The sequence below is a fragment of the Mustela nivalis genome, assembly GCF_964662115.1.
Source record: "Mustela nivalis genome assembly, chromosome: 4".
Classification (NCBI taxonomy): Eukaryota; Metazoa; Chordata; class Mammalia; order Carnivora; family Mustelidae; genus Mustela; species Mustela nivalis.
Genome location: NC_139023.1, coordinates 56,353,940 through 56,380,215, shown reverse-complemented (window position 1 = coordinate 56,380,215; position 26,276 = coordinate 56,353,940). Strand labels below are relative to the sequence as shown.

Sequence of the window (26,276 nt, the reverse complement as noted above, 5' to 3'; positions counted from 1 at the left end):
TATTTCCAGGATAGTGGACTAGCATACACTAGCCACTGATAGCTTTACAAAACCAGGAGTAAACGGTGAGACAGAGGGGAAGAGTGGCATGGGGAGCACCATGGAATCACCAAGTCCTGGGGTCACATTCCGAAGGTGGCATGTAATGACCATAATCTTGGACAAAGCATGTAACCTGTCAGAGGCTAACCTCAGGGGAAGCTTTTGTCCCTCACATGGGAACGGAACGGTCGTAAGGTCTGGGGGTATCGTACATCTGGAGATAGCACGAAGTGAGTCTGCAGTAAACCATGGCTCTTATTTTGATGATGCCAATAGGAATATACTAACACGTGCTCAATGCAGTTGGTGATGACAGGCTGCATATTAAAGTCAGGCGGTATTGATTGATTGATCTTTTCTTAGGAACCGTGCTCATGAAAAATAAATTTTGATGTCAGTTGATTTCCTGAGAAACTCATTCAAAGGTAATGATCAGGAAAGAATGAGGAGAAAAAAATCAACTCCGTTACATTTTTCACTTTTACTTCTATTTGTTTCGTATCTAACTTTTTTGTGTGTATTTATTGAGAATGAATCTTTCTTTCCTAAAATAAATCACAGTCCTTTTTTTCCAGCTCATAATTACCAGAGTCGTTCACTAGAGAGTTTTGTGTCCTTCGGCATTCTGTTCTTGTTTTCTGCCCCTTGTTCCGTCGGGATCACCTCCTCGGTCCTTTTCTTTTCTGAGCTGCTGTCATCAGCTTCCTTCTGCTATTTCTGGGAGCCTGTGAGGAGGTCTGGAAGGGAGACCTCAGATTTTCAGATGCGTTGTGTCCCTTAAATATGCTAATTCCCCATCAGGGTCAGGGCAACCTTGGACACCTCAGATGAGCTGCTTAAATGACAGGGCCCAGCTGAGATTTGGATCCTGGGAGATTAGGAAGGGCTTATGATTCATCAGCCCCAGTCGTTCTCCACCGTGTTCTCCCATTTGATCCTCCTGGCAGCCCAGAGAGGACAGTGAAGATTTAAAAGGGCTCCAGAAGGTGGCCACAGGAGACACCGCCAATAAATAGTGATTCAGTCATTCATTTGAAACACATTTATTGAATGTCTACAGTGTGCCATACTCTTAGGTTCTGGGCATAAACAATGAACAAATGTCCCCGCCCTCGTGCAGCTTATATTCTAACAGGAATGGGCAGACAATAACAAATAAATATGTAGAGTGGCAATAAATATTATGGAAAAAAAAATCATTATAAGGTAGTTAGGGAGTCCCAGGAGGGTGATGGAGGCAGGTTATCATTGTATTATGAGTTTTCTGGGAGGCCTTCTCTGAAGGGTCTCTGTAAGGTCCTGAAGGAATTAAAAGAGACAAAGAGCTATGCGGTTATCTTGGGCAAGAGAGTTTTAGGCAGAGGAAACGGCAAGTACAAAGGCCCTGAGGCCAGAGGAGTCCAATGCAGATCATACAGAGCCCTGTAGGCAACTTAAAGGGTTTGGAATTTTACTCTGTTGAAAAAAGGAAGTCATTGGATTTTGAGTACAGGAAGGACATGAGTGCGCTGGAATTTTAAACAATTCACCTACTTGGAAGAACAAACTGGATGAGCAAGGTGGGAAGCAGAGAGATTAGAAGGGTCTTAGAAGAAGCCATGTGAGAGACAGCGGTGCCTGACCAGGATGAGAACAGTAGAGTGCTTAGAGGTGAATTGGGGTGCTTAGAAGTGCTTAGAGGTTCTCAGAGATTGTTCTCAATGTAACTTGAAGGCAAAGCTGGCAGGATTTCCATGAATTGCATGTAGTGTGACGTGTGAGAGTCACAGAGGAGTCAAGGACTCCAGGGCTTCTGGCTTAAGACGAGTGAGTTCTGTCTGTTGCAACAAGGAAGGTTGCAGCACAAGCAGAGCAGGGGGCCATGAGATGGAGCTTCACCTGGGGCACGTTAGGCCAAGTGAAGGTATCCATCAAGCATCTAGATATTTGGGTCTGGAGCTCTGGGTGGGGAGTGTCAGTAGACAGGCAGCATTTAAAGCCAAGAGACAGAGTAAGGAGATGAGTAGGGCAAAGCAGAGCCCCATGCATGGTCTTCTGGGAGATGCAGACAGGTACAGAGAAGTCTGGGAGCCTGAGGGATGTAGGAGGAACATCAAGAAAGAACACATCACAGGAGCCAAATGAAGAAACTACTTCAAGAAAAAAAGGAGGTGATGGGTCACTTTTGTTACTAAATGCCTCTGAGGGTCAAATAAGATGAGCACTAAGGATTGATCATTAGATGTGGCAAAGCAGGGCCACTGGAGACCCGGACAAGAGGAGTTACAGGGAGTGCTGAGCCCAGCAAACTGACTCAGAAAGAGGGTTTGAGAAGTTTTCCTGTAGAAGGCTGTAAAACTGAGCACTAGGTAGAAAGAGAAGTGAAGTCCAGAGAGAGCCCCCCCCTTTTTTTTTTTGAAGATTTATTCATTTATTTAAGAAAGAGAGAGAGCGCGCGCACACAGAGGAAGAGGAAGAAGCAGGTTCCGCATGGAACAGAGAGCCCAGTGCAGGGCTCAGTCCCAGGAACCTGGGATCATGATCTGAGCAAAAGGCAGATGCCCAACTTACTAAGCCACCCAGGCACCTCCAGAAAGAGCCCTTTTAAAGAAGGGGCCAATTGGGGGAGCCTGGGTGGCTCCGTGGGTTAAGCCACTGCCTTCGGCTTGGGTCATGATCTCCGAGTCCTGGGATCCAGTCTCTGCTCAGCAGGGAGCCTGCTTCCTCCTCTCTGCCTGCCTCTCTGCCTGCTTGTGATCTCTCTCTCTGTCAAATAAATAAATAAAATATTTTAAAAGGGGGGGGGGCAATTGCAACACTTTTTTTTCATGGAGGGAAATGAGCCAATATAGCAGGAAGACGTAATTATTCAGAGGAAAGGGGAAAATTGTCAATTCAAGGTCCCAGAGGAGGGTCGGGGCCTGGTGCACAGGGTGAGGTCCCAGCCTCAATGGGAGCGGGGACGGGCTCGGCAGTGAGTGGAAGCAAAAGAGGGTGGGAGAGGGGCAGGAAGTGGGGAGAACCCCGCGGGTGTCATCTCTCTTAACAGTGAACTGAGAATCAAAGCCAAGAAAGGAGAGTGAGCCTGGGTTGGGGAGGTGGAATTTGAGGAGAAAGGGGAAGCTGTGGACTGGATGGCCACCAGGAGCTTCTGACTCCAAGGGCAGAACTCTTTCTCATTTCCACCTGCTTCACAGTGGTGCCAGGTTCATGGTTGGGCTCATTGCTGGGCTCATCGGGTCAGAAGGATCTAGCATTCTTTATTTTCCTCTGGGGTTCGTTTACACCAATCTCGGTCTGCAAGCACATATCCCTTGGGAATGAAACGTTTACTCAGCTCTAACACTTCATTGACCATCAAGGTCAGCTTCCTATTTATGGATAGGAAGAATGATGTTTCACTGATTTTCAAAGGTCTGACTTCTTTGTTTTCTGTGTTTTTCCTCCTGTCCAGGAACTGCCATTGCAGCCAAAATGAATCCCAAGGAAGAAAAAGTAAAAATAATCACAGAGGTAAGTGGTTGCTTGGATGTTCCCCTAAAGGTATGTTTGTGTGTGCACTGCATTCGTGTCGCACGTGTTTGTGAGTGAGGACGTTAGGTCAGCAACAAGCATTTTCTGCACACAGGCTGCATGCAGAGGGTCCTATGCCAGGCACGTGGTGGGGATGGGGGCTGAGGTGTAGGAAATGCAACCTTGCAGGCTGTCTGTGAATGCTCTGGGGCTGCTTGGTCTCCATTTCATGAATTCCGACGCACAGCCATTTTGAGTTATCACCTGCAGCTGAGTCAGCTCCACTGAAGCACATTGATTTGCAGAGAAATTCAGAGTGAAGGTAATAATCATAGATTATAACCACTAATGAAATCTTCTGTCACAAGGACTCCTGCAATTTCCAACCCATCATGTACAAAACATCATTGAACACGATCTAGGACAGAGAAGGAAGACCATCTCCTGTTAGGAGACCGTAGACCTCTGAATGGAGAAGCTACTGCCCTAAAGCCTATCTTCTTTCCTAGCTCCAAGGCTCACTGACTTGAAACCACAGAGGCAGAAATGGAGAAAATAGGCTGTTTTCTAATGAGGACTTCTGAAGCCAGAAGGAGCTAGCTAAAACCAAGCAGGTTTGCTTGAAGCCAATTCTGACAAACCACATCAGCTTATGCATTCATGCAACAAACATTTATAGTGCCTCTGGTCTCTGGGGTTACAGCAACAAGCAAAACCCTGTGCCTTCATGGAGTTTCTGTTCTACCTAATTTGTAGTCCTACTAGACAGTTTCCCACTGACAGAGAATCAAAACATTATTGGCAAGCAAGCAAACAAAAAACAATTAAACCAAAACAAAACTCAAATTTTCCACAGATCTGTTCTAAGCCAGTGAGAGCTTAAACATGAGTTAAGGGCATATTTGCACATCTCAGTCTTACCAATATCCTATAACCCAAGTTGGCCAACTCCTAAGATAAAAATACCCCCTACCTGGTGGCCCTGAGTCATGAAGCCCCGGTGAGAATGGGACTTGCACCTAGATGATGAGTCAGGGAGATCAGGTCCCTTGGACAAAAGAGAGCCCAAGCTCTGAACATTCGCTGGTTAGGACCTCAGTTCCCTCCACTAACCGAAGTTCTTGCCATCTCTAAGCTCGATGACCAAGGGCAGGGATGTGAAATTGGAGGCTGTCTCAGCAACGAAAATCCCAGTTTCATTTTGAACACCTTTCTAATGTCTTCGGTATAAACGGGTGAGGTTCCGGGTTTACCTTGCAACCTCGCTCACATTCAGAGGTGTTTGTGGCCCAGTTTATAGAACTCTAGAACCAGAGAAGTTTAAAGCTTGAACACTTCTGAGCATTCAGCTCTACCATTTTATAAGTAAAACTTTAGAAAGCGCAATGTGGAAAAAGAGAACAAAGTTTGCACTGTGAAAAAGTTTCTCTGTTTTCAAAATACCTGCAAACATTTTTTTTAAATTGAAACCCCATGTTGATTGGACATGTATCTTCATTATTCCTGACCTGAGACTGAGACTAAGGGTGCAGAGGAGCCCGGCCCTTGGAACCCCAGGTCTGCTTCTGATGTCATCCTGTGCTCCCTCTGGACACACCGGCTATCCTGGCAGATTCACTTGTCTTTGGCCATCATTAGATCATGCGTTTTGAGGTCATGGGCTCTCTCTGGAAACACAGTGATGTCCTATGCACAAATGAGGATCTGGGACAGTGGAGGCTCCAACAACACCCCATTTATGACGTTTCTATTTGGATACAACTTTTCAAGACCATGACTATTTTGAGAAGAGTGGATGCTGGTGGCTGCTCAAACCATGGCAGCTGTCCCTTTGCTCACATGCAAGTTTTGGGGAAGGACAAGATGGCTATTTTAATGTTAATACCTAAAATGCCCCCTCCCCCCCCCTTACTGGGTTTTGTTTCCCAACTGACAGGAGGACCAAGTGATGACTCTTCCCTTTGCATTTTTTCAAAGGAGTTCATCGAAAACGATGAGGACACAGGTGTGGGAAGGCAGAAGAAGACCTCAAAGACTGCAAGACAAAAAAGGAAGAAACAGGTAGGTAGGGCTAGGGAGCAGGTGTCTGTGCATCCGACTAGTTAGCAAGATGCTCCCACCTGCAGGGGACCACACCTCCTTCTGAGGGTGCCCCCTGGAAAAGGCAGGGATGCGGATGAAAGGTGCAGAGTAGGACCTGTGTGGGGCCTCACAGGTGACCCTCATAAGGAGGCCCTGGTCGATAATCTGAGCGTTTTCCTTCTGAGGTTCCTCAGGTCTCCTGAGAGAAAGCCAGAGAAGAGGGAAGGCGGAGTCTTTTGAGAGACCGTGAACTGACTCCATCCCCCAGCAAGACCAGCATTCTCAAGGTAAATAAATCCCCGTGCTCAGGAACCCCTTTCCTCAGAGAAAAGGGAGGCAGGGAAGTTCTTCTGGAGCGGCAATTTTCTTGGAAAAATGGAGATCCCAGCAGGGGAGGGAAGAGAGAGAGCGCCATTTTGAGCCAGCGGCCACGTGATGGGACTGCCTAGAGAGGGTGGCTGGGAGGTGGGGAGGACACCAGGGGATCGAAGTGTGGGAGAAACACCCTCTCTCCACCGGCCCCCACCCCTACCCAGCACACTGCAGCTGGGAGGGGCTGAGAGGCGACCTCTGCCTCTCCTGCAGCTGGGATGGAGCAGCCCAGGGGAGGGCCAGGGCGCGGGAGGCAGGCGCTGCCAGCCACGTGGCTGGTCTCTCTGGCCACTGAGGGAGCTTTAACCCCTTCCTACAGGATCCCTCAGAGCTCAGAGGCTCTGCAGCCAGGGCAGGGGACCCAGCACAGACAGAAAGAATGCAAGCCCTTAGCTCAAGGACCACAGGCACAGTGAGCAGGGGTGACAGGCGCGAACCAAGACAGGACAGGAAAAAGAAGCGATGGGAAGGAGAGCGTAATACCAGACTAGCAGACCACGGAGCAGGAGCAGTTTGAGTCGGGGCAGAGGTTGCGGGGGGGGGCATTGCCAGAAATCCAGAAGACTGTTTCTTAATGCCAGTGGCACTTCAGAATGGAATCTGGGAGGAATGTTGTTCTGGGAGGGAGGTTGTTGTTGTTTTTTTAAGATGGTGCCTCAGATCCAACCCACGCCACTCATTTAAATCAAAATGTCTGCACTTTGCTCCTGGCCTGATACTTTGCAGCAAGCATCTCCATGAATGGGCTATTTTTATCTCCCTACTTTAAGATGAAAAAGGAAGGAAGCTAGGCAGTCAAGTAACTTGCCCAAAGTCCCAAGGTTCATCTGAGCTCAGAGGCAAGCCTTTGGCTCCAAAAGCCATCACTCAGCCTTGGCGTCCACTGCCACCTCCCTGTACACCAGCCTCCCTTCCTCCTCGGGGAGCTGGGGAAGGAATCAAAGGCTATTCTTTGCCCTGAATCATCCGGGGGACACTTTGGCAGCTGTTTCCAGATGATTTGGAGTCAGGATCACATAGTTTGGCCATAGCTTTTCTGCTTCCCTTTTCTACCCAATTTCTGCAGAGCTCTGCTCAGTATACATCAAAATAGTGGAAATATTTATTTTATGTGGGAGGCCTCGGTAATTTCACAAGAACCCTCTTAGACAAACTCAGGGTTGGCATCCCTTTTCTGACACAGGTGACAGGACCACGGATATCTAGATCTGAATAGTATTGGGGTCTTTCTCCTCCATGAGTGACCCACCTCATCCCCAGATAGGATCTAAGTCAATAGAAGCCCTGGGAGTAACCATCTCTAACCTTGTGCCCACAGCTGCCCACTGCTGGTGGCCTCGAGGAAATGGTGTCTGAAAATCCCCACTTGGGTGACCAGCAGGAGCCCATGCAGGAAGATTCTGACACTCGGCCCCTGAGCATAACAAGCCGTCGTGGCCCACGGAGTAAGTGTCCCCACATCAAGTTCAGCCAGTATTAATTAATTGCTTACTGTGATCAGCACAGAGCCATATGGGAATTTTTAATGGGTCGTATTTCTCATTCATGGCCGCCACCTCTCCACCCACTTTACCCCAACTCTGTGGATAATTTTCTAGGTTAGCATCTGTCTGGGAGACAAGACACATAGCTTCAGGACATGTTTATATAGCCGCATGTGTTTGTAAGTATTCCTTGAAATAGGAATAGTAACAGGTGTTCAGATTTGTAGAAATTCAAGGGAGGGTAAATGGTTAGGAAGCCACCCAAGCTCAAGAAGGGGTCCTTGAATCAGATGTTGCAAGACTCCAGGGAACTTGGGAGGGTCTCAATGGTCTTGGCCCTCGGGGACCCCTACACACACACATGCATATTCTTCCCCCTTCCAAGAACCTCCACTACCAAGGACATCATTAATTAGCTGTTCAATTGTAGAGAAAAGGGTTATCCCTTGCTTATGGCTTTTCATGAGAAGTGGATTAGACTACAGGAGAAGGTGTGGAACACTTTTCAGTTGTTAATCATTACACAATTGGTTACCCTGTCTCCCTGCAGCAGGGCTGAGGAAAAAAGTCACTATTAGAAACCAGAGGGCTTTGGAAGCAAACTCATCCGAAGTCCAACCCTAAGAAAAATGTGGTTCCCATCTAAGAGCGATGATATCATAGGACTGTTACAAATTAGGAAAACAGAACCAAACTTTATCCCATAGAGTCACTTTTCTTTCAAAATGCTCAAAATTACTCATTATTGAAGATTACAACTTGTCATAGTTCAGGCTACCACAATAAAATACCATAGCCCGGGTAACTCAGACGGCTATGTTCTTGTAATTCTGGAAGCTGGAAGTTCAAGCCAGGGTGCCTGGGTGGTGGGTTTCCTGCAAGGCCTCTCTTCCTGCTTTAGACACTCAGGTGTCTGAGTTTATAAGGACACGAATCCTACTTATCAGGGTCTCACTGTGTAACTCCATTTAACCTCCATTACCTCCTCAGAGGCCCTCTCTCCAAATATGGTCACATAAGGAGCTAGGGCTTCAACATAAGAATTCTTCAGAGACACAATTCAGTCCATAGCATAACTATTGGATAATTAAGTAGTTATTTTTATATTTTATATTTTTTAAGATTTTATTTATTTATTTATTTATTTATGAATTGAGAGACAGAGTGTGTGCACATGTGAGGGTGTGTGGGGCAGAGGGAGAGAATCTTCAGCAGACCCCATGCCCCGTGCGGAGCTCAGCTAGGGCTCGATCCCACAACCCTGAGATTCCAACCTCAGCCACAACCTAGAGCTGGATGCTCAACCCAATGAACCACCCACATGTCCCATTTAGTAGTTATTTTTAAATCAAGGGAAAAAGGGTCAGAGAGGTTGGCCAATAATAAAACTCTTCTTCTAAGATTTTATTTATTTATTTGAGAAAGAGTGAGAGAGAGAGCATGAGTGGAGAGAGGGAGAAGCACACTCCCCGCTGAGCAGGGAGCCCTATGCCGGGCTCCATCCCAGGACCCTGAGATCATGACCTGAGCTGAAGGCAGACACTTAACCTACTGAGCCACCCAGTCTCTTAATAAAAAGTCAATTCGTTCCTTATTCCTAAAATAGGAAAATTACTATTTACTATCATGGGAGTGGTTGTGAGGATGAAATTTTAAAAAGGCATGTACGTACTTTAAATAGCATGCACAGTAACAAATACACTAGCATATTACATAGATAATGCACAGTGACTCAGCTTTTCTACACCTCAGAGACTTTTGGACTTTGCATTAGTCCAAAAGTTAAAAATTTTTAAAGCCTCTCTTTCTGATTTGGAGAAAAGGAGAACAGTGGAAAGCTAAGATGTGCCTGCCTGAACAAGGTCATGACGAGCGGGTGTCTGGACATCCCTGGGTAGCTAACACTGTTGTTAGTTGGTAGCACAAGTGGGCCAAGAGGTAAAGAAAACAGCCCTATGAGTGAGCTGGGGGCACCTGGTGGGTAAAAAGCCTGGGGGGCCAGGCATGCATCGGAAACGAGAGGCCAAGATGAGCAGAAAGCCAGCCATGGGTCAAGATCGCAGGACAGATCTCGTTCATGACACCAACACACAGTAAAGCAAGAGACAGATGAGAGACTGGCATTGACAAGAGCCATGAGAAATACAGCAAAGACTCTGGGCTGAAGCAGGGCCAGGGGCACCACGGAACGACAGAGGAACACATGCTGAAGGGTGTGTAGGAGTCATGAGGGAGTGTTGGTAGAGGAGGCATCCAGACAGATAGCTAGGAAACACATAAATGTGAGCAGAAAAACATGCACGCTGAGCTAGGTAGAGGCAGCCTGGGAAATCACATACCTCTGCCTTTTGTTACAAGTATAGCATTGAGTCCAGCCTACTGTCGAGGGGAGGGACATCGGGCTTCCCCTTTAAAGAGAGGTGTGTCTGTTGGAAAAATTTATGGACATATTTTTAAGCCACCATGTTCATCTTTCTTTAAAACTCTGTAGGCTGCTTTCCTACTCAGAAGTCTGTGATGAGCATCACATAAAATTCACACTCCTTCTTTGTTCTGGGTCCCAAGACCCTATGTTCTCTGCTGTTTCCTCTCCTCTCCCATCTGTCCCCACCTACTTGACTGCGTGCTGACCTCAGAACGCCTCGTGACCACGTGAGCATCCCAGGCTTTGGTGCCCCCTCAAGGAAAGCTCTCCACCCATGCCTTCTGCAACCTTGGGGCACAAGGGCCAGGAAGTTGTAGCAGTGAAGACCATAGTCTTTGGGGTCAAATGAGTGAGGGTACCAATCTTTACCTGTCTGTTTCTTACTCGCTTGGGCAATTTCCCCCAGCTCTCTAAACTTCAATTTCTTTATTTGCAAAGTGAGGACAAGAACAGAATACCTTAATACCTCCAAAGAGTTTGTATTCCATTTGGGGGGTGAGAGGGAAAAAGAGAATGTGAGTTAGGCATGATGGAGATACAGTATGGCAGGCTGTGGGAAGTGCGGCAGAGGCAGGTAAAGACCACGCTGGCCCAGAAGCAGTGGGTGTCAGGGAGGGCTGCTATTTTTTGAAGGGTCGTCAGGGGAAGGCCTCTCCAGTCCGACCGTGTTTGAGCAGAGGCTTGGAGGAATATGGAAGATCCCTGAGAAAAGTGCTCTTTTTTTTTTTTTTAAAGATTTTGTTTATTTATTTAAGAGAGAGCATGAGTGGGGGAGGAGCAGAGGGAGAGGAAGAAGCAGGCTTCAGTAGGGAGCCCGATGTGGGGATCAATCCCGGGACCCCAGGATCATGACCCAAGCCAAAGGCAGATGCTTACCTAACTGAGCCACCCAGGCACTACTAGAAAAGAGCTCTTAATGCAAGAGTGTGCTCAGTATGGTTACAGCACAGCAAGGACCAGGACCCCCTGGTTGACAGAGTGAGCAAGGAGGAAAAATAGGAAATGAGACCAGAAGGGAGGAGCCTGTGGGTCCCTACACTTTCAGTCCCCGTGAGATGAGGGCTGCCAGAGGGTCTGCTCTGCCTTAAGGCTGCAAGATGCCATGTTAAGCGGTTGACTCTGGAAGGTGCGAGAACAGAACACAGACGAGGCAACGAGCAAGGGCGAAATCCAAGAGAGTGGTGGTGGCGACTGCGACCAAGGTAGCAGTGAAAGAGGTGAAAAGAAGGGGTGAGATTCAGGGCCTCTGGAAGGGAGAAGCAGCAGGGTGTCTGCCTGAACTGAACAGGAGTTTTGAAAGCGAGGCAGATGATGTCAGCTTTGTAACTTGAGCAACTGGGAAAAGAGAGTTGCCATTGACAGAGGGGAAAGATGGCAGAAAGATGGGTTTGGGGTAAATTAGCGAAGGACTTGCAAAGTGTGAGATGTCCCCTGGATATCCGAGTGGAGTTGGAGATTGGGGTCCGGAAGTTGGGCAGGCCTTTGCTGACCGCCTGTCTAAAGGAGAACTTTCCCACCTCCTCCTATTCTCTCCTCCCCCTGGTTTTCCTCTAGAGCCCCCATCACCCCCTGGCATGCTCCAGGCAACTGTTTGCTGACTGTCCCTGAGAGCAGGACTGAGTCTTCTCCATTCATGGCTGACCCTAACCCCCTAACCCCAGTGCCCAGAGCAGTACTCGGGCCAGGCTAGAGGCTCAGTGACATTTGTTGGACAGTCTTCCCTGGGCATACCAGCCAAAGCCTCAGACAGAACCCTGTCAGACTTTGTAGGAGAAACAGAGGATGAGGAGGTGACAGTTATAAAAATGAGTGTTAGAGTATAAGAGGAACAGGGCCTAGGGGCGCAGGGTTCCACCATGAGTTCAAGTAGGCTGGCTGCTCTAGGGAGAGAGGAGTTTCCAACCCTCAGGCACATTTTCTCCTCAACGCCTTTTATTACGTTTTCCAAGCAGAATAGGAAATACAAACTTATTTTCTCTGCTCACAGTTCTTTTGCCCATCTATTAAGGCTTTACATGTCTGGTTATCAAAATAACTTTTGATATTCTCAAAAGAAATCAAATGTCACCAAGGCAAGTGCCAAGTCCTTAAGATCGTAAACGTAAGACCCTTTGGGACTTCTGTTTTTCATTATGAAAATTCAAACATGCACAGAATTAAATAAAATTCAGGGAACCAGGGAACCTGGTTGGCTCAGTCAGTAGATCATGGCACTCTTGATCTCAGGGTTGTGAGTTCAAGATCCACAAGGGTGTAAAGCTTACTTAAAAAAAAAATCCAGTGAACCTCATATGCACCACACCAGATTCAAGGATTAATAAGATTTTGCCATGTTTAAGTAGCACCTTTCTCTCTCTCTCTCTTTTTTGTCTTTGCCGGAATATATATAAATTGTGGTTTAAAAATAAAACCCATAAAATTTGCCATTTTAATCTTTTTTTTTTTTCTTTTTGAGGGAGAGAGAGAGAAAGAGCAGCAGAGAACACTGTACCTGTGCTCACGAGTCGGGGGAGGGGCAGAGGGAGAGAGAGAGAATATTAAGCTGGCTCCATGCCCAGCCCAATGCAGGGCACAGTCTCACAACCCTCAGATCATGACCTGAGTCAAAATCAAGAGTCAGACACTTAACTGACTGAGACACCCAGGCACCCCAACCCATCTTAACCATTTTTTTTTTATTTGACAGAGAGAGATCACAAGTAAGCAGAGAGGCAGGCAGAGAGAGGAGGAAGCAGGCTCCCCACGGAGCAGAGAGCCCAATGAGGGGCTCGATCCCAGGACCCTGGGATCATGACCTGAGCTGAAGGCAGAGGCTTTAAACCACTGAGCCACCCAGGCACCCCTCCATTTTTTTTTAAAGATTTTATTTATTTGACAGACAGAGATCACAAGGAGGCAGAGAGGCAGGTAGAGAAAGGAGGTAACAGGCTCCCCGCTGAGCAGAGAGCCCGATGTGGAACTCGATCCCACGACCCTGGGATCATGACCTGAGCCGAAGGCAGAGGCTTTAATCCACTGAGCCACCCAGGTGCCCCCATCTTAACCATTTTTAAATATACACTTCAGTAGAGGTAACTGTTCCCATTTGTACAACAGATCTTTGGAACTCTTTCTTCTTGCAAAACCGAAACTCTATATTTATTAAACACGACTAACTCCCCATTTCTCCTCCCTTAGCCCTTGACAACGTCTATCCTCCTTTCTGATGAAATGAATTCAATTATTTTCGCCACCCCATGTAGGTAAAATCATCAGTATTTGTCTTTCTGACTGGCTCATTTCACTTAGCATAATGTCTTCAAGGTTCATCCACATTAGAGCATGTGATAGGAATCTGTTACTTTTCAAAGCTGAGTAGTATTTCATTATATCACATCCTGCTGATACATTCATCCTTTGTGGACATTTGAGTTGCTTCTGCCTCTTGGCTATTGTGAACAACATTATCAACATGAATGTGCAGATACATCTTCACGCTCCCACTTTCAATTCTTCTGGATATATTGCAAGAAGTGAATGCTGGTTCATAAGGTAGTTCTTTGCTTAATATTTTGAGGAACCAACATACTTTTGCATAGTGGGTGCATGGTTTGTATTTCCACCAACACTGCACAAGGTATCCAGTTTCTCCACATCTCTACCAACATTTGTTACTTTCTGTTTGTTTCTACACTAGCCATAGTAAGTGGATGTGAGCTGATCTCTCATTGAGGTTTTGATTTGCATTTCTCTGATGGTTAGTGATGTTGACCATCTTTTCGTGTGCTTATGGACCATTTGTGTATCGTGCTTGGGAGAAACATCTATCCTTTTCCATTTTCTTTTTTTTTTTTTTCTTTTCCATTTTCTGATCAAGTTTTTTGTTTGGGTGGTTGTTGTTAAGTTACAGACAGACTTTATGGATTCTGTATATCAACCCTTATCAGATACATGATTCGCAAATTTTTTCTCCCATTCCACAGTTTGCATTTTCATTCCATTGATTATGTCCTTTGATGCACAAAAGCTTTTAAGTTTGAGATTGTCCCATTTATCTGCTTTTGCTTTTATTGCCTGCACTTTTGGTGACTTAGCTCATAAGTCATTGCCAAATTCAGTGTCTTGAATCATTTCCTCTATGTTTTCTTCTAAGAGTTTTATAATTTTAGGTCTTACATTTGGATCTTTAATCCATTCTGAGTTTATTTTTTACGGTGTAAGGTAAGAATCCAAGTTCATTCTTTTGCATATAAATTGCCACTTTCCCAACATCGTTTGTTGAGGAGATAATTCTTTTCCCATTGAGTGTCTTGGCACCTTTGTTGAAGATCATTTGCCCATATGTGCAAATGCTTATTTCTGGGTTTTCTATCTATTCCACCCAAAGACATAATGTCTGTCTTTATGCCGGTACCATACCATTTTGATTACTATAGCTTTGTAATATGTTTTGAAGTCAGGAAGTGTGAGACTTCCAACTCCGTTCTTTCTCAAAATTATTTTGACTATTTCAGGGTCTCTTAATATTTCATATGAATAGGGATGAATTTCTCTATGTCTGTGAAAAATGCCAGTAAGATTTTGATAGGGATTGCATTAAATCTGTAGATCATCTTGGGAAGTAATGACATTCAACCCATGAACATGAGATATCTTGCCATTTATTTGTGTCTTTAATTCCTCTCAGCAATGTTTCACAGTTCTCAGTGTACAAGTCCTTTGTGTCCTTGGTGAAGCTTATTCCTAAATATTTTATTCTTTTTCATGCTATTCTAAATGGAATTGTTTTCTTAATTTCTTAATTTTTAGCTTTTTTTGTTATTAGTGTAAACACAACTGATTTTTCATATCAACTTTATATCCTCAATTTGGCTGAACAGTGTTTTTGTTTGGAATCTTCAGGGATTTCTATATGTAAGACCATGTCATCAGCAAACAGAGATAGTTTGAGGTCTTCCTTTCCAAGTAGGAAACTTTTTTTTTGTAACTTTTTTTTCTTGCTCTCTTATTATGTCTGAACTGCTATAACAGCATACCATAGACTGGATAACTTATAAAGAACAGAAATTTATTTCTCATAGATCTGGAGGCTGGAAAGTTCTAAATCAAGGCACTGGCAGATTTGGTGTTTCATAAGGAGGGCCCGTGTCCTGGTTCACGGATGGTTGTCATCTGGCTGTGTCCTTACACGGTGGAAGGTAGAAGGGAGCTAGTGCCTTATAAGATCATGATCTCATAACCTAACTAGCTCCCAAAAACCTCAGTTCCAAATACCATCATACTGGGGCTAAATTATACTATAAGAATTTGGGGAGGACAGAAACATTCAGGCTATAGCACTTATCTAACAGCTCTGGCTAGGATTCCAGTGCCGAGTTGAATAAAAGTTGGGAGGGGAAGCATCCTTGCTTTGCTCCGGCTCTTAGAGGAGACACTTCAGTTGTCTACCACTGAGCGCGATGTTATTTGTGGGCTTTCATGTATGGCCTCTACTGTGTTGAGGTAGTTGCCTTTTATCCTCATTTTGTTGAATTTTTTTTTTTATCATAAAAGGGTGTTAGATCTTGTCAAATGCTTTTTCTGCATCAGTTGAGGTGGTCTCGTGGTTTGTTTGTTTTTTTTCTGAGTTCTATTATGGAGGGGTATCATATGAATAGATTTTCATATACTGAACCATCCTGCCACCTCCTGAGTTATACTTTGTGTGTAAGGATAAGCCCAACCTGGGCTGGGCTAATACTATGTGTCAGTGGATCGTCTCTCATGACCAGTTTATGAATACTGTTTACATTTTCCTGGGGGAATTCTCAGGTTCAGTGGTTTCCCTAGCCCCAACAAGACAATTCATGTTAACAATGCAATGGAACTTTTTAAACTCACGTAATTCTATTTATTTTCTTCCCTAAGCAATCAGTAGTTTATCTGAGTCGTCCTCCGAATCACCCAGCCAAGATAGATAGATAGATAGATAGATAGATAGATAGATGGAAGATAGACAAGGTAGACAGACAGATGATAAAATTTGACAGTCTTGAACTCTGAGAGCTTGAGAGCACATTCTGAGCCAGGTAGCAAGCTTTCTGATAGGATTTCTATCAAGATTCCTTATTCACTTTCCTTGCCCACATCCCATTATATTGCCAAGGTATTAAGATAAATAAACATGTCAAGCCAGCAAACATTCCTTGAAGCCTATAGAAACTGCAGTCAGACCCGATACTACTGTTCAGACATTCAGTCATGGGACCTTGAGCAATAACCTAATCTTCCCAAGCCACAAGAGCCTCATTTATAAAATGGGGATCGTAAAAAACCTCCACGTAATACAGCAGTTACAACAATGAAATCAGGAGAGACACAGAAAGCACCTGGGGAGGGGCTGGCACATACATAGTAGTCTTCTTCAGCCAAAAGAAGAACTTGTTGCCAAATAACTAACAAAAATAATTACCTTTCTTGAGTGCAAAGGTCACTGCCTGCATTACATCATGTAATTCCCACAACGGCACGATCATGAGGCATTGTTTCATCGGCTGGAAACCACGTTCAGGAAGAACTCCTTGCCAGAGGTGGTGGGGCCAGTCTGCAGACCTCTGGGCTCTTCATGGTCACAAAAATGGCATCACTTGACACAAATCACAACCCTGACTGGTCCTTAAAGCTAAGGGTTTGCAGTCGCCCACGAAAGTGCAATAGCCATGCTGCGCCCAACACTGTCCGCAGTAGCTCCCAGGCCCCCCGCATACTCTTCACACGGGGCGTAGAGACAGCTTGGAGCCTTCACAAGATTGTCACTCTGGCTCTGCCTCATTTTCTTCTACAAAAGAGTGTCACTTGGGTGAATCACCTACCTTACTCTCCCTACCTCAACTAACCCTTCTCTATTTAAATAAAGGTTTTGTTTATTGGTTTGTCTTAACCTCACGACTTACCTTTCAAAAATCAGTACATACACCACCTCCTTTGGAAAGCTTCCCTGTGCCCCAGTGTGGGCTGAGTACACCTCCTCTGTGCTTCACAACTCCTGTGCCCATGCGAGTGTCTGGAGTCATCTTTTTTTGGTGTACAGCCTCTGCTCTCTACTGGACTACAAATTCTTGAGGGTAGAGACTGACTTTCAGGTCTGCCATCTGTAGGGCTGGTACCCAGACAGCACTCAACGATGCTTACTAAGTGAACAGATGTCTCAAGCTGGCCTATCTGCTTTTTATTGCAAGGCCATGCTCTGGCTTAGGTATGCTCACCTTCCACACCCACAGCATCCTTCCCTCCAGGTCTGCTCTCCTGGACCCGGATCTTTGACTCCTTCTTACATTAACTTCTCAAACCTCTCATGGGTCTGGCCTCCCCTTGGTGCCAGCACCCCAGCTCCTCATCTTAAACCTACAAGCCTCTCTACATGATAGCATTCCTACAGGCCTCCAAGGGGTGTGAAAGTCAGACCGTATTCAAGTACTCAGATACCAGCACACGGATTCTGCGGCCTCCCCCAATGAATGCACCACGCACATGCTCAGAGGGGCCACCTCCCTGATTAACAGCAGCTTAAATCATGCAGTGAAAGATTTGGCTCCTGATTTGCTATTCAAACATCCATACAGTCATGACATTCCAAATAAAGAAAGCACTTCACTGAACAGGCACCAGTTCCAAATCAAATAAACATCTAGAAAAAAAGTACACACATTTCCCCCATGATTCCAACTTGTACCGTCTCTTAAGGGAGTAACTATCAAATGTTAAGTAGTTTCTTATGAACATAAATTTCCTCATTACTGACATCTGTTTTCCATTCATTCGTGTTAGTTTCTCTGATTAAAGCATCATTTCAGAGCCAGTTTCTCAGTCGTAGAAACTTTTACCTTTCAATGCAGTAGAAATGCAGTAGAAACTTTGCATTCTCTGATGCAAAGGTAAAGAAGTAGATCGTTCATTTTAGACTTGCTTTTTAAAAGTCACCAAGCCATGGAGAGACTGACCCAGGAAAGATATGTCACAAAGGACAGTAGGGGACCCAGAGGAGACCTGGCTGAAAAAGCTGGGTCTTGGAAGTTACCTTGGAGTCTGGCAGCAGGAGAAGGGAAAGAACATTCTAGTCAGAACATGCGTGCTGGAGGATGAAGGAAAAGCCAGAAAGTTCACCAGCGCTGGTGTTCGGGACCTCACACGGCACGAAGGGTACCAAATTAAAGCACTAAAACAAGTATGAATAAATAGAACATTATATTCTGTAATTTTTTTTGATATTATGATGTTTGACACCTGGGGGGCTGGGAACCCTTTCTGGGTTGAGAAGATTTGAGCCAGTTCTCAGAGATGACAGAGGACTCAGAGTGGAGGTTGCTTTTGAGATGCACACTGACCAATCCAGAGCCCACCTCTTTCTGGCGTAGAAAGCAATATTCCTCTGCCTGCATCATCCCAGGGTCAGGTACCAAGCAACTAGAGACACCACTATAGCTTATAGCCCCCTAGAAGATTCAAACTAGCCAGGCCTAAACTATTTATCCTGCCCTGCCTTGCCCTTCCCTGAGAAATCCCAATAAAGGCCGCGGACAAAGGTCTCACCTTGCTCTCATCTTCTACCTCCAGATCACGGTGGGGTCCTCCCGTGTGCCCTGCGTTGCATGCCATGCCTCCTAGTTCTAGAACTCAGGAGTATGAGGAGCTGTTTCCTGAGCCTCTCCTCTGTCTCTTGTGGCCCCCCTCACAGACCGCACCATAAGAGTACAACAAGTAGGAAGCATATACTGTGTGATGATTTGTTGTTGGGAAAGGCATTTTCCAAAAGACTCCTTTAAGCAAAATGTCTCCCGAGTCATCCCTCCCCGTGTTCATGTCCAGCCTTGAACTCACTCCAGTCTAACTCACGTCCCCATTCCCCGTGGGCACTGCTCTTGTGGAAGGGGCCGGTGACTGCCCATTTGCCTAACTCACTGGTCAGTTGCCAATCTTTTCCTTACTGACTTTCAGCCCATTTGGTGTAGCTCACCACCACCCCTCCCTTCGCCCTTTGCTTCCAGCGATCCTCTTACTTCTCCCTCGTGGACAATCCCTCTCAGTGTCCTTGCTGGTTCTTATATCCCCAACCTCCAGGAACAGGCCTGGCCCTCTTTTCTTCCTCAATCCTCATTCTCTTGGTCATCTCAAGACTTGAAAACCCTGAAAATAGGGGTACCCTACGGCCCAGAAATTGCACTACTGGGTATTTATCCTAAAGATACAAAGGTAGTGATCCGAAGGGGCACATGCACCCAAATGTTTATAGCAGCAATGTACACAACAGCCAAACTATGAAAAGAGCCTAGATGTCCATCAACAGATGAATGGATAAAGATGTGGTATATATACACAATGGAATACTATGCAGCCATCAAAAAGACCCCAAAATCTTGCCATTTACAATGATGTGGATGGAACTAAAGAGTATTACTCTTAGTGAAATAAGACAATCAGAGAAAGACAATTATCATATGATCTCACTGATATGAGGAATTTGAAAGGCATGGTGGGGGGTTCTGGGGAGTATGGAAGGAAAAAAAATGAAACAAGATGGGATCGGGAGGGAGACAAACCATTAGAGACTCTTAATCTCAGGAGACAAACTGAGGGTTGCTGGAGGGGTGAGGAGGGATAGGGTGGCTGGGTTATGGACATTAGAGAGGGTATGTGCTATGGTGAGTGCTGTGAATTGTGTAAGACTGATGATTCACAGACCTGTACCCCTAGGGCAAATAATACATTGTATGTTAATTAAAAAAAAAAAAAGAGAGAGAGAGACTTGAAAACCTAACATATACCTATCAGGAATGTAACTGACCAGTCCCAAATGGTCATCTCTAGCCCAGGACTCCTTCAGACTAGATGGACAGCAACCTTCTACCCAGTATGTTCATTTTGTTTACTGTAAGTATATAATTCAGTGGTTTTTGGCGGTGGTAGATCTGTGCCACCATCACCACAATCCAGTTTTAGAACATTTCATCACTCCAGAAAGTTCCTTTATGCCTATTTACAGTTAATCCCAACTCCCACCCCAGCCCTAGACAAACACTGGTTTGTTTTATATCCTTACAAATATGCCTTTTCCAGACATTTCCTGTAAACTGAATCATACAGTACGTAGTGTTTTGTGTGAGGCTTCTTTCACTTAGCATAATGTTTTTTGGGTTTCATAAATGTTGTAGCATCTATCCACATTTTCTTCCTTTTTATTGCTGCATTGTATTCCATCATATGAATGTCCCACATTTTGCTTATTCATTCACCTGTTGATGGACATTTGGATTATTTCCAGCTTGCGGTTATTATGAATAATGCTGCTAAACACCTTTGGAGTATGTCTGCATGGATGTCTGTTTTCATTGCTTTTGAGAAATAGTACAATTTCTGGGTCATATGATAAATTTATATTTAACTTTATATGAAACTATCAACCTGTTTTACAAAATAGCCATGTCAATTTACTCTCCCACCAACTGTTTTTAAGAACTGTCCACACTTGGTATGGTCAGTCTTTAATTATAGTCTCTATGAGGTGTATAATGGTATCTTAGTGTGCTTTTAACTTGTATCTCCCTATTGATTAATGATAGTGAGTATTTTTGTCATATGCTTATTAGCCATTTGTGTATCATCTTAGTAAAATGCCTATTAAATATTTGCTCATTACTAACCCGATTCACTGTCTAGTGTGGAGTTGTAAGAGTTGTCTATGTATTCTGGATACAAGTACTTTATCAGATCAATAATTCATAGATATTTTCTCTGAGTAAATGTCTCATCTTTTCATTTTCTTAATCATGTCTTTAGAAATATAAAAAGCTTTAATGTCAATGAAGTCAAGTGCATCACTTTATTATTATTATTATTATGGATTGTGCTTTCAGGATTATATTGAGACTTCTTTGCCTAACCCCAGTTCATGAAGTTTTTCTCCTATATTTTCTTCTATAAGTTTTATGCTTTTAGGTCTTACATTTAGTTAGGTCTGTGATCTATCCTGAGACAACTCATATTTCACTCTACCGAAGCTGAGCCCCTGATTTCCTTCTCCTAACTTGTTTGTCCTATAGTCTTCCCATCTTGCAAAACACATACTTCATTCCTTCTATTGCTTGGATCATCTTTAACTCCTGTCTTTTTCTGCCCCCATCCATAAGTCCCTATAAGTCCTGTTTGCTCTACCTTCAAACTAGACCTGAAGTACACCTATTTCCCGCTACTTCTACCCACTCCGATCCCAATCCAAGCCACCTTCAGCTCCCATCTGGAGTATAGCACAGCATCCCAGCTGATGGCCTGGCTTCTGTTCTCACCCCAGCAGCCAGAATGGTCTTAGGAAAATAAGGCCGTGGCTCTCCTCTGTTCCAACCCTTCAGTGGTTCTCCCCGACTCAGAGCTTAAGCCGAATTGAGTAGGATGCCCTACCCATTTCAGCTCCACCTTAACTCTGCGACCAGATACCCTGGTATTCTATCTCCCACCTCTTATCTTTCTCCTTTTCTGCCCTGGTCCTACAGTAGGTATGGCCCTTGGAGTCTTTGTACCCAGTATTACTCTAACTAAAATGCTTATCCCCCAGCCATCCACATGGCTTGATCGCTCATTTCCTTTACCTGTTCCAAGGTCACCTTGAAGCCCTTGCTTAGTCACTCCTAAAACGGCAATGCACACCACCCCCGGCCATCCTCATCCTGTTTTAGTTGTCTTCATACCATCTATTACCATCTGACATATTAAATATACTGCCTGTCTATGGTCTCTCTTCCCTGCCAGAAAACACACTCTATGAAGATGAGAATTTCTTTCTTTTCTCCCCTGTTCCCTCCTTGATGCCTTGTACACACAATAGGTACTCAAGACCTATTTGCCAGTTGAATGCTTGAAAACTGGAGAAGAGATTCTCTAATTCTCTTATCTCTAAGCATGTCCAAACTTGGGTTTTGTAGAACGCTAGCCACCTGACAGAGAGTCACGCCTGCAAAAATACTGCAAGGTCAGACCGTGTACGTGTCATTTCCTCTCTTGGAAGTTCACAAAGCTTGTTCTGAGAACAGTCCGTTCCCCTGGCATCTCGCAGGCAGTCCCTGGCCCTCCTGAATGAGGTTTACATTTTTTTTCTACTCTACCCAAGGCAATATGGAAGGCTTAACCACAGGCAGAATGTCATGGCAAAATATATGTAGGAAGCCACCTTGCAGAATTTCAGCCCTGTCTGAAGCCCCCTTGCCCTATCCCACTACCTGGAGCAGAGGAACAGAAGCCAGGGCTGGCCAGGTGCAGTCTTGCACATGGTGATGATCCCTGTCTCCATCAGTTCCAGCTGCTGTAATGAAATACCGTAGACTGGTGTCTCAAACCACAGACATTTATTTCTCACAGTTCTGGAGGTTGAGGAATCTAAGACCAAAGCTCAGAATGATTCAGTTCCTGGTAAAAGCTCTCCTCCTAACTTGCTGATGGCTGCCTTCTCACAACATCCTCACAGGGTGGAAAGACAGAGAGCCACAGTTCTGGGCTTTCCTCTCTTCAGACGACACTAATCCCATCATAGGACACCCCCCCACACACACCTCATGACCTCACCTAAACCTAATTATCCCCCACACAAATAGGCTTGGCCTCCAGATAACATCACATGGAGAGGGCTGAGAGTTTCAACATAAGAACACTGCAGGGACCAAAACAGTCAACCCTAAACAGTTCCCAGGTCTGGGATGTGTCCTGATGCACAGAGATATAGGAGGGGGCAGTGGGCAGAGCCAGATCTTGGGGTCCAAGCGCCCGTGAGTGAGAAGGAAACATGAGCAAAAATAAGGGCCCCACGTTTTCGGCTAACATAAAATGCAGTGTCCATGAGACTATGAAATAAAGAAGCAGAAAAGAAAAAGTGACCGCAGAAATCCCTCCAGATGCCTCAGCAAATGTGAACTATCAGCAGTACTGAGGCTCAAAGCCCAGGGAAGAGCCTGCTGTTCTCAGCCTATTTGAATTTCATTTTAGGGAGTAAAATTTTCACAAGTGATGCTACTCTGCTGGGTAAAAATTAGAAAATCAGGAAAAGGAAATAGAAGAAAATAGTCACCCACATTTTTATATCCTAGTGACAATCACCACTAACCTGATGCCATTTTGTTTTGCTGGGTTTTCCTGCCAGACAGCCAAGGACGTCCTATGTTCCCAGAGGGCTGACTGTGACTGAAAGGACATTCCATTTTCTTCCATCCATACGGTTGATCAGATGTTGGGGACAATTGGACGGATTGTCCAACTCATCATGTTTTCCTTTTTAAGTCTGTAGGATAGAGCCTCTGTTCCCCTCCAGTTTTTCGTACTGAGGTCGAGCTGGCTTCTGTCCCATGCTCTCCCTCCCCCCCACCCAAACTCTGTATTTATTCTATCCAGGAATTTTTTAACAGGGTTTGGGGGTAATTATCTATTTGGGGGAGAGAAGAGGCCAGAATTAAAAGCCAGATGAGGCCAGCGTTTCCCCCATCCTCTAGTCCATTGTCCCTGCAAGAATTATGCTATATGGGGGCACCTGGGTGGCTCAGTTGGTTAAGTGTCTCTGCTCAGCTCAGGTCATGGTCCCAGGGTTCTGGGATCCAGCACCACATCAGGCTCCCTGGAAGCCTGGCTCTCCATTTCCTCCCCACTTATGCTCTCTCTCTTTCTCTCTCTCTATCCCTATCTCTCTCTCTCTCTCTCTCTCGCAAATAAATAAATACAATCTTTTTTTTTTAATATTTTATTTATTTATTTGACAGAGAGAGATCACAGTAGGAGAGAGGAAGGGAAGAGATCACAGAGAGAGAGGAAGGGAAGCAGGCCCCCTGCTGAGCAGAGAGCCCGATGTGGGACTCGATCCCAGGACCCTGAGATCATGACCTGAGCCGAAGGCAGCGGCTTAACCCACTGAGCCACCCAGGCGCCCCCAATCTTTTTTTTTTTTTAAGATTTTTTATTTATTCATTTGACAGACAGAGATGACAAGTAGGCAGAGAGGCAGGCAGAGAGAGAGGAGGAAGCAGGCTCCCCGCCGAGCAGAGAGCCCGATGCGGGGCTCGATCCCAGGACACTGGGTTCATGACCTGAGCTGAAGGCAGAGTCTTTAACCCACTGAGCCACCCAGGCACCCCACAATCTTTTTTTTTTTTTAAAAAGAGAATTATGCTATATGTAAGTTGCCATAAAAATTTTTAAATATTTTATTGATGACATAAGTATATAAGTATTAACAAAATAGAAGTATATTAATATAAATATGTTTTAAAATAAAAAATGTTAGATCACTCTTGACGTTATCCAAAAGAATCTAAATGGTAGTGTTTTTTTTTTTTTTGTTTTTTTGTTTTTTTTTTTTAAAGATTTTATTTATTTATTTGACAGAGAGAAATCACAAGTAGGCAGAGAGGCAGGCAGAGAGAGAGAGAGGAGGAAGCAGGCTCCCTGCTGAGCAGAGAGCCCGATGCGGGACTCGATCCCAGGACCCTGAGATCATGACCTGAGCCGAAGGCAGCGGCTTAACCACTGAGCCACCCAGGCGCCCTAAATGGTAGTGTTTTTTTGATGACCCCTGTCACCACCTTAAAAAAAAAAAAATCTGTCTCTGCACAGTTGGAAATTTGACACCATTCCCTTTTCTTCTTGAACTCCTTCATTCCACTCCTCCCTCCAAGAACTTTAGGTAACCTGTTTCTGTCCTGAAAGGTCTTTAATTACTCATCATGTTAACGAACTGAATTTTTGATCATGCTGTTATCACAGTTATCAATAGTGCCCAAATGATGAAAACATAAAGGTGCTATGGCATTTGGTAAATATTTGTTCATCATCACAAGTAAAACAAATACAAACACTCAGAAGTAGATTGTTTCACTAGAGAGGGTGGGCAGAAGAGGGAGGTCATTATAGAGCCATCTTCACGCTCACCTGTTCTATGTGACTCCAGATGATACCTATTCAAATCCAAACCCAAATACCCCGTTTCTGATTTTACATCAAGTCCCTGGAAAGTCCTAGTACACACAGCAGTAAACAGAGAGCTAGGTCTCAGCAGTGAGAGTCCCAGGACAATGCCTTGCAAGAAGGATAGGATTCTCTTGGCACCGACAAGGGGAGGAAGGAAGGACTTCAGATGGAGAAGGAACTGTGGAAACTTCTCCGTAAAAACAAGATCACTTCGACTTGTGGACAGATGAGAAGATTACAACGTTATTTCAAAATGCAGTGCCTGTCTTCCTAGAAGGTTTAAGGGGTCAGGTTTAATAGAAGTGGTCAAGAGAAAAATGGAATGCATCCACCATTTTGTGAAGCCTGTGAGGAGAGAGACACAGGGTATGGTGTGCCTGAGTCATGGGGCAGGTAAAGGACCCAGAGCAGAGAAGATACGGAAGCATTTGCACACGCGAGGCTGATGCAGCCTCAGGATGGACGGGTTTCCTAGGAAACCAGAGCAGCGCTGTGAGGACATCATCCTGCTGCCTTCGTGAGAAACACCACCTTATGAAGGAAATCCATATTTCATACTGATTGATGTTGTATGTTGAACGGAATGTCTTCCAATTCTCTCCTTATCTGCAAGTTCTTACACTGCCTCCAAATCAGGTCTTTCCTAATTTTTAAAATTATTTTCATCACACCCTTTGCACTGGACTCTGCAGAAACTTTATTCATGCCAGGTCGGTTCAGCTATATCCAAGAGCCTCCGTGTGTGACTGTGAGGTCACAGCAGTCCTCGGGTTTGGCAAGTCAGCACTGGTCCCCAGGGCAGGAAAAACAGACACAGTTTGGGATCACATAGCAGAGTAGTAATGTAGTGAAGGAACTGACACTAAATTAAGGGAAATAATGTCTTAGGAGGGTTATTTTAGTTCTAGTTGTTTAAAGAAACATTGCATTAGATGAAGGCATCTAATCTCTATCAGTTATTATGTTATAAGGGAGTGAATGAGAACACACATGGTTCATCATGTTATCTTGAAAAAACTGTGTCCTCACCATCTGGTTTCACCCAAAGGAGAATTCCATTTATTTTGTTTGTACAATCTCCCTCACTTATATGTTTTCCTTCACTGATTTAGTGCTACTAAGTGCCAGGTACAAAGGTCACCTCGAGTGGGTCACATTCTCCACATGCTTGGAATGGAATAGAAAGAACATGTCCCCAGCTGGTTGTACAGACTGGGCTTGGGAATCTCCACACCCTTGAAATGTCTCCCACTAGCATGGACTGGAAAATATCAAGCAAGAACGATTTTTTATCACTTCAGAATCTGTCAAAGTTGTTTTTTTTTTTTTTTTAATAGTCTATTTATTTATTTGAGCGAGAGAGAGTGTGCATGCACAAGCGGGAGGAGTAGCAGAGGGAGAAAGAGAAGCAGACTCCCCACTGAGCC

At 44.9% G+C, this 26,276-nt stretch overlaps 1 protein-coding gene across 3 annotated transcripts in view; it reads left to right on the top strand.

Annotated features, from left to right (window-relative positions):
* The window catches only part of CC2D2A (coiled-coil and C2 domain containing 2A), a 134,903-nt gene that overhangs the window by 2,151 nt on the left and 106,476 nt on the right, over positions 1-26,276 (top strand). Inside the window, exons 2-4 of one of the 3 annotated variants that reach the window (XM_082728688.1) lie at positions 3,476-3,534; positions 5,512-5,595; positions 7,307-7,433. In XM_082728688.1, the coding sequence (XP_082584814.1) occupies positions 3,496-3,534; positions 5,512-5,595; positions 7,307-7,433 (250 nt within the window). In that variant the 5' untranslated portion in view covers positions 3,476-3,495. Of the gene's footprint in view, positions 1-3,475; positions 3,535-5,511; positions 5,596-5,878; positions 5,904-6,331; positions 6,401-7,306; positions 7,434-26,276 lie in introns of those variants that run through there. The other 2 variants (XM_082728690.1, XM_082728689.1) reach the window with 2 other exon arrangements.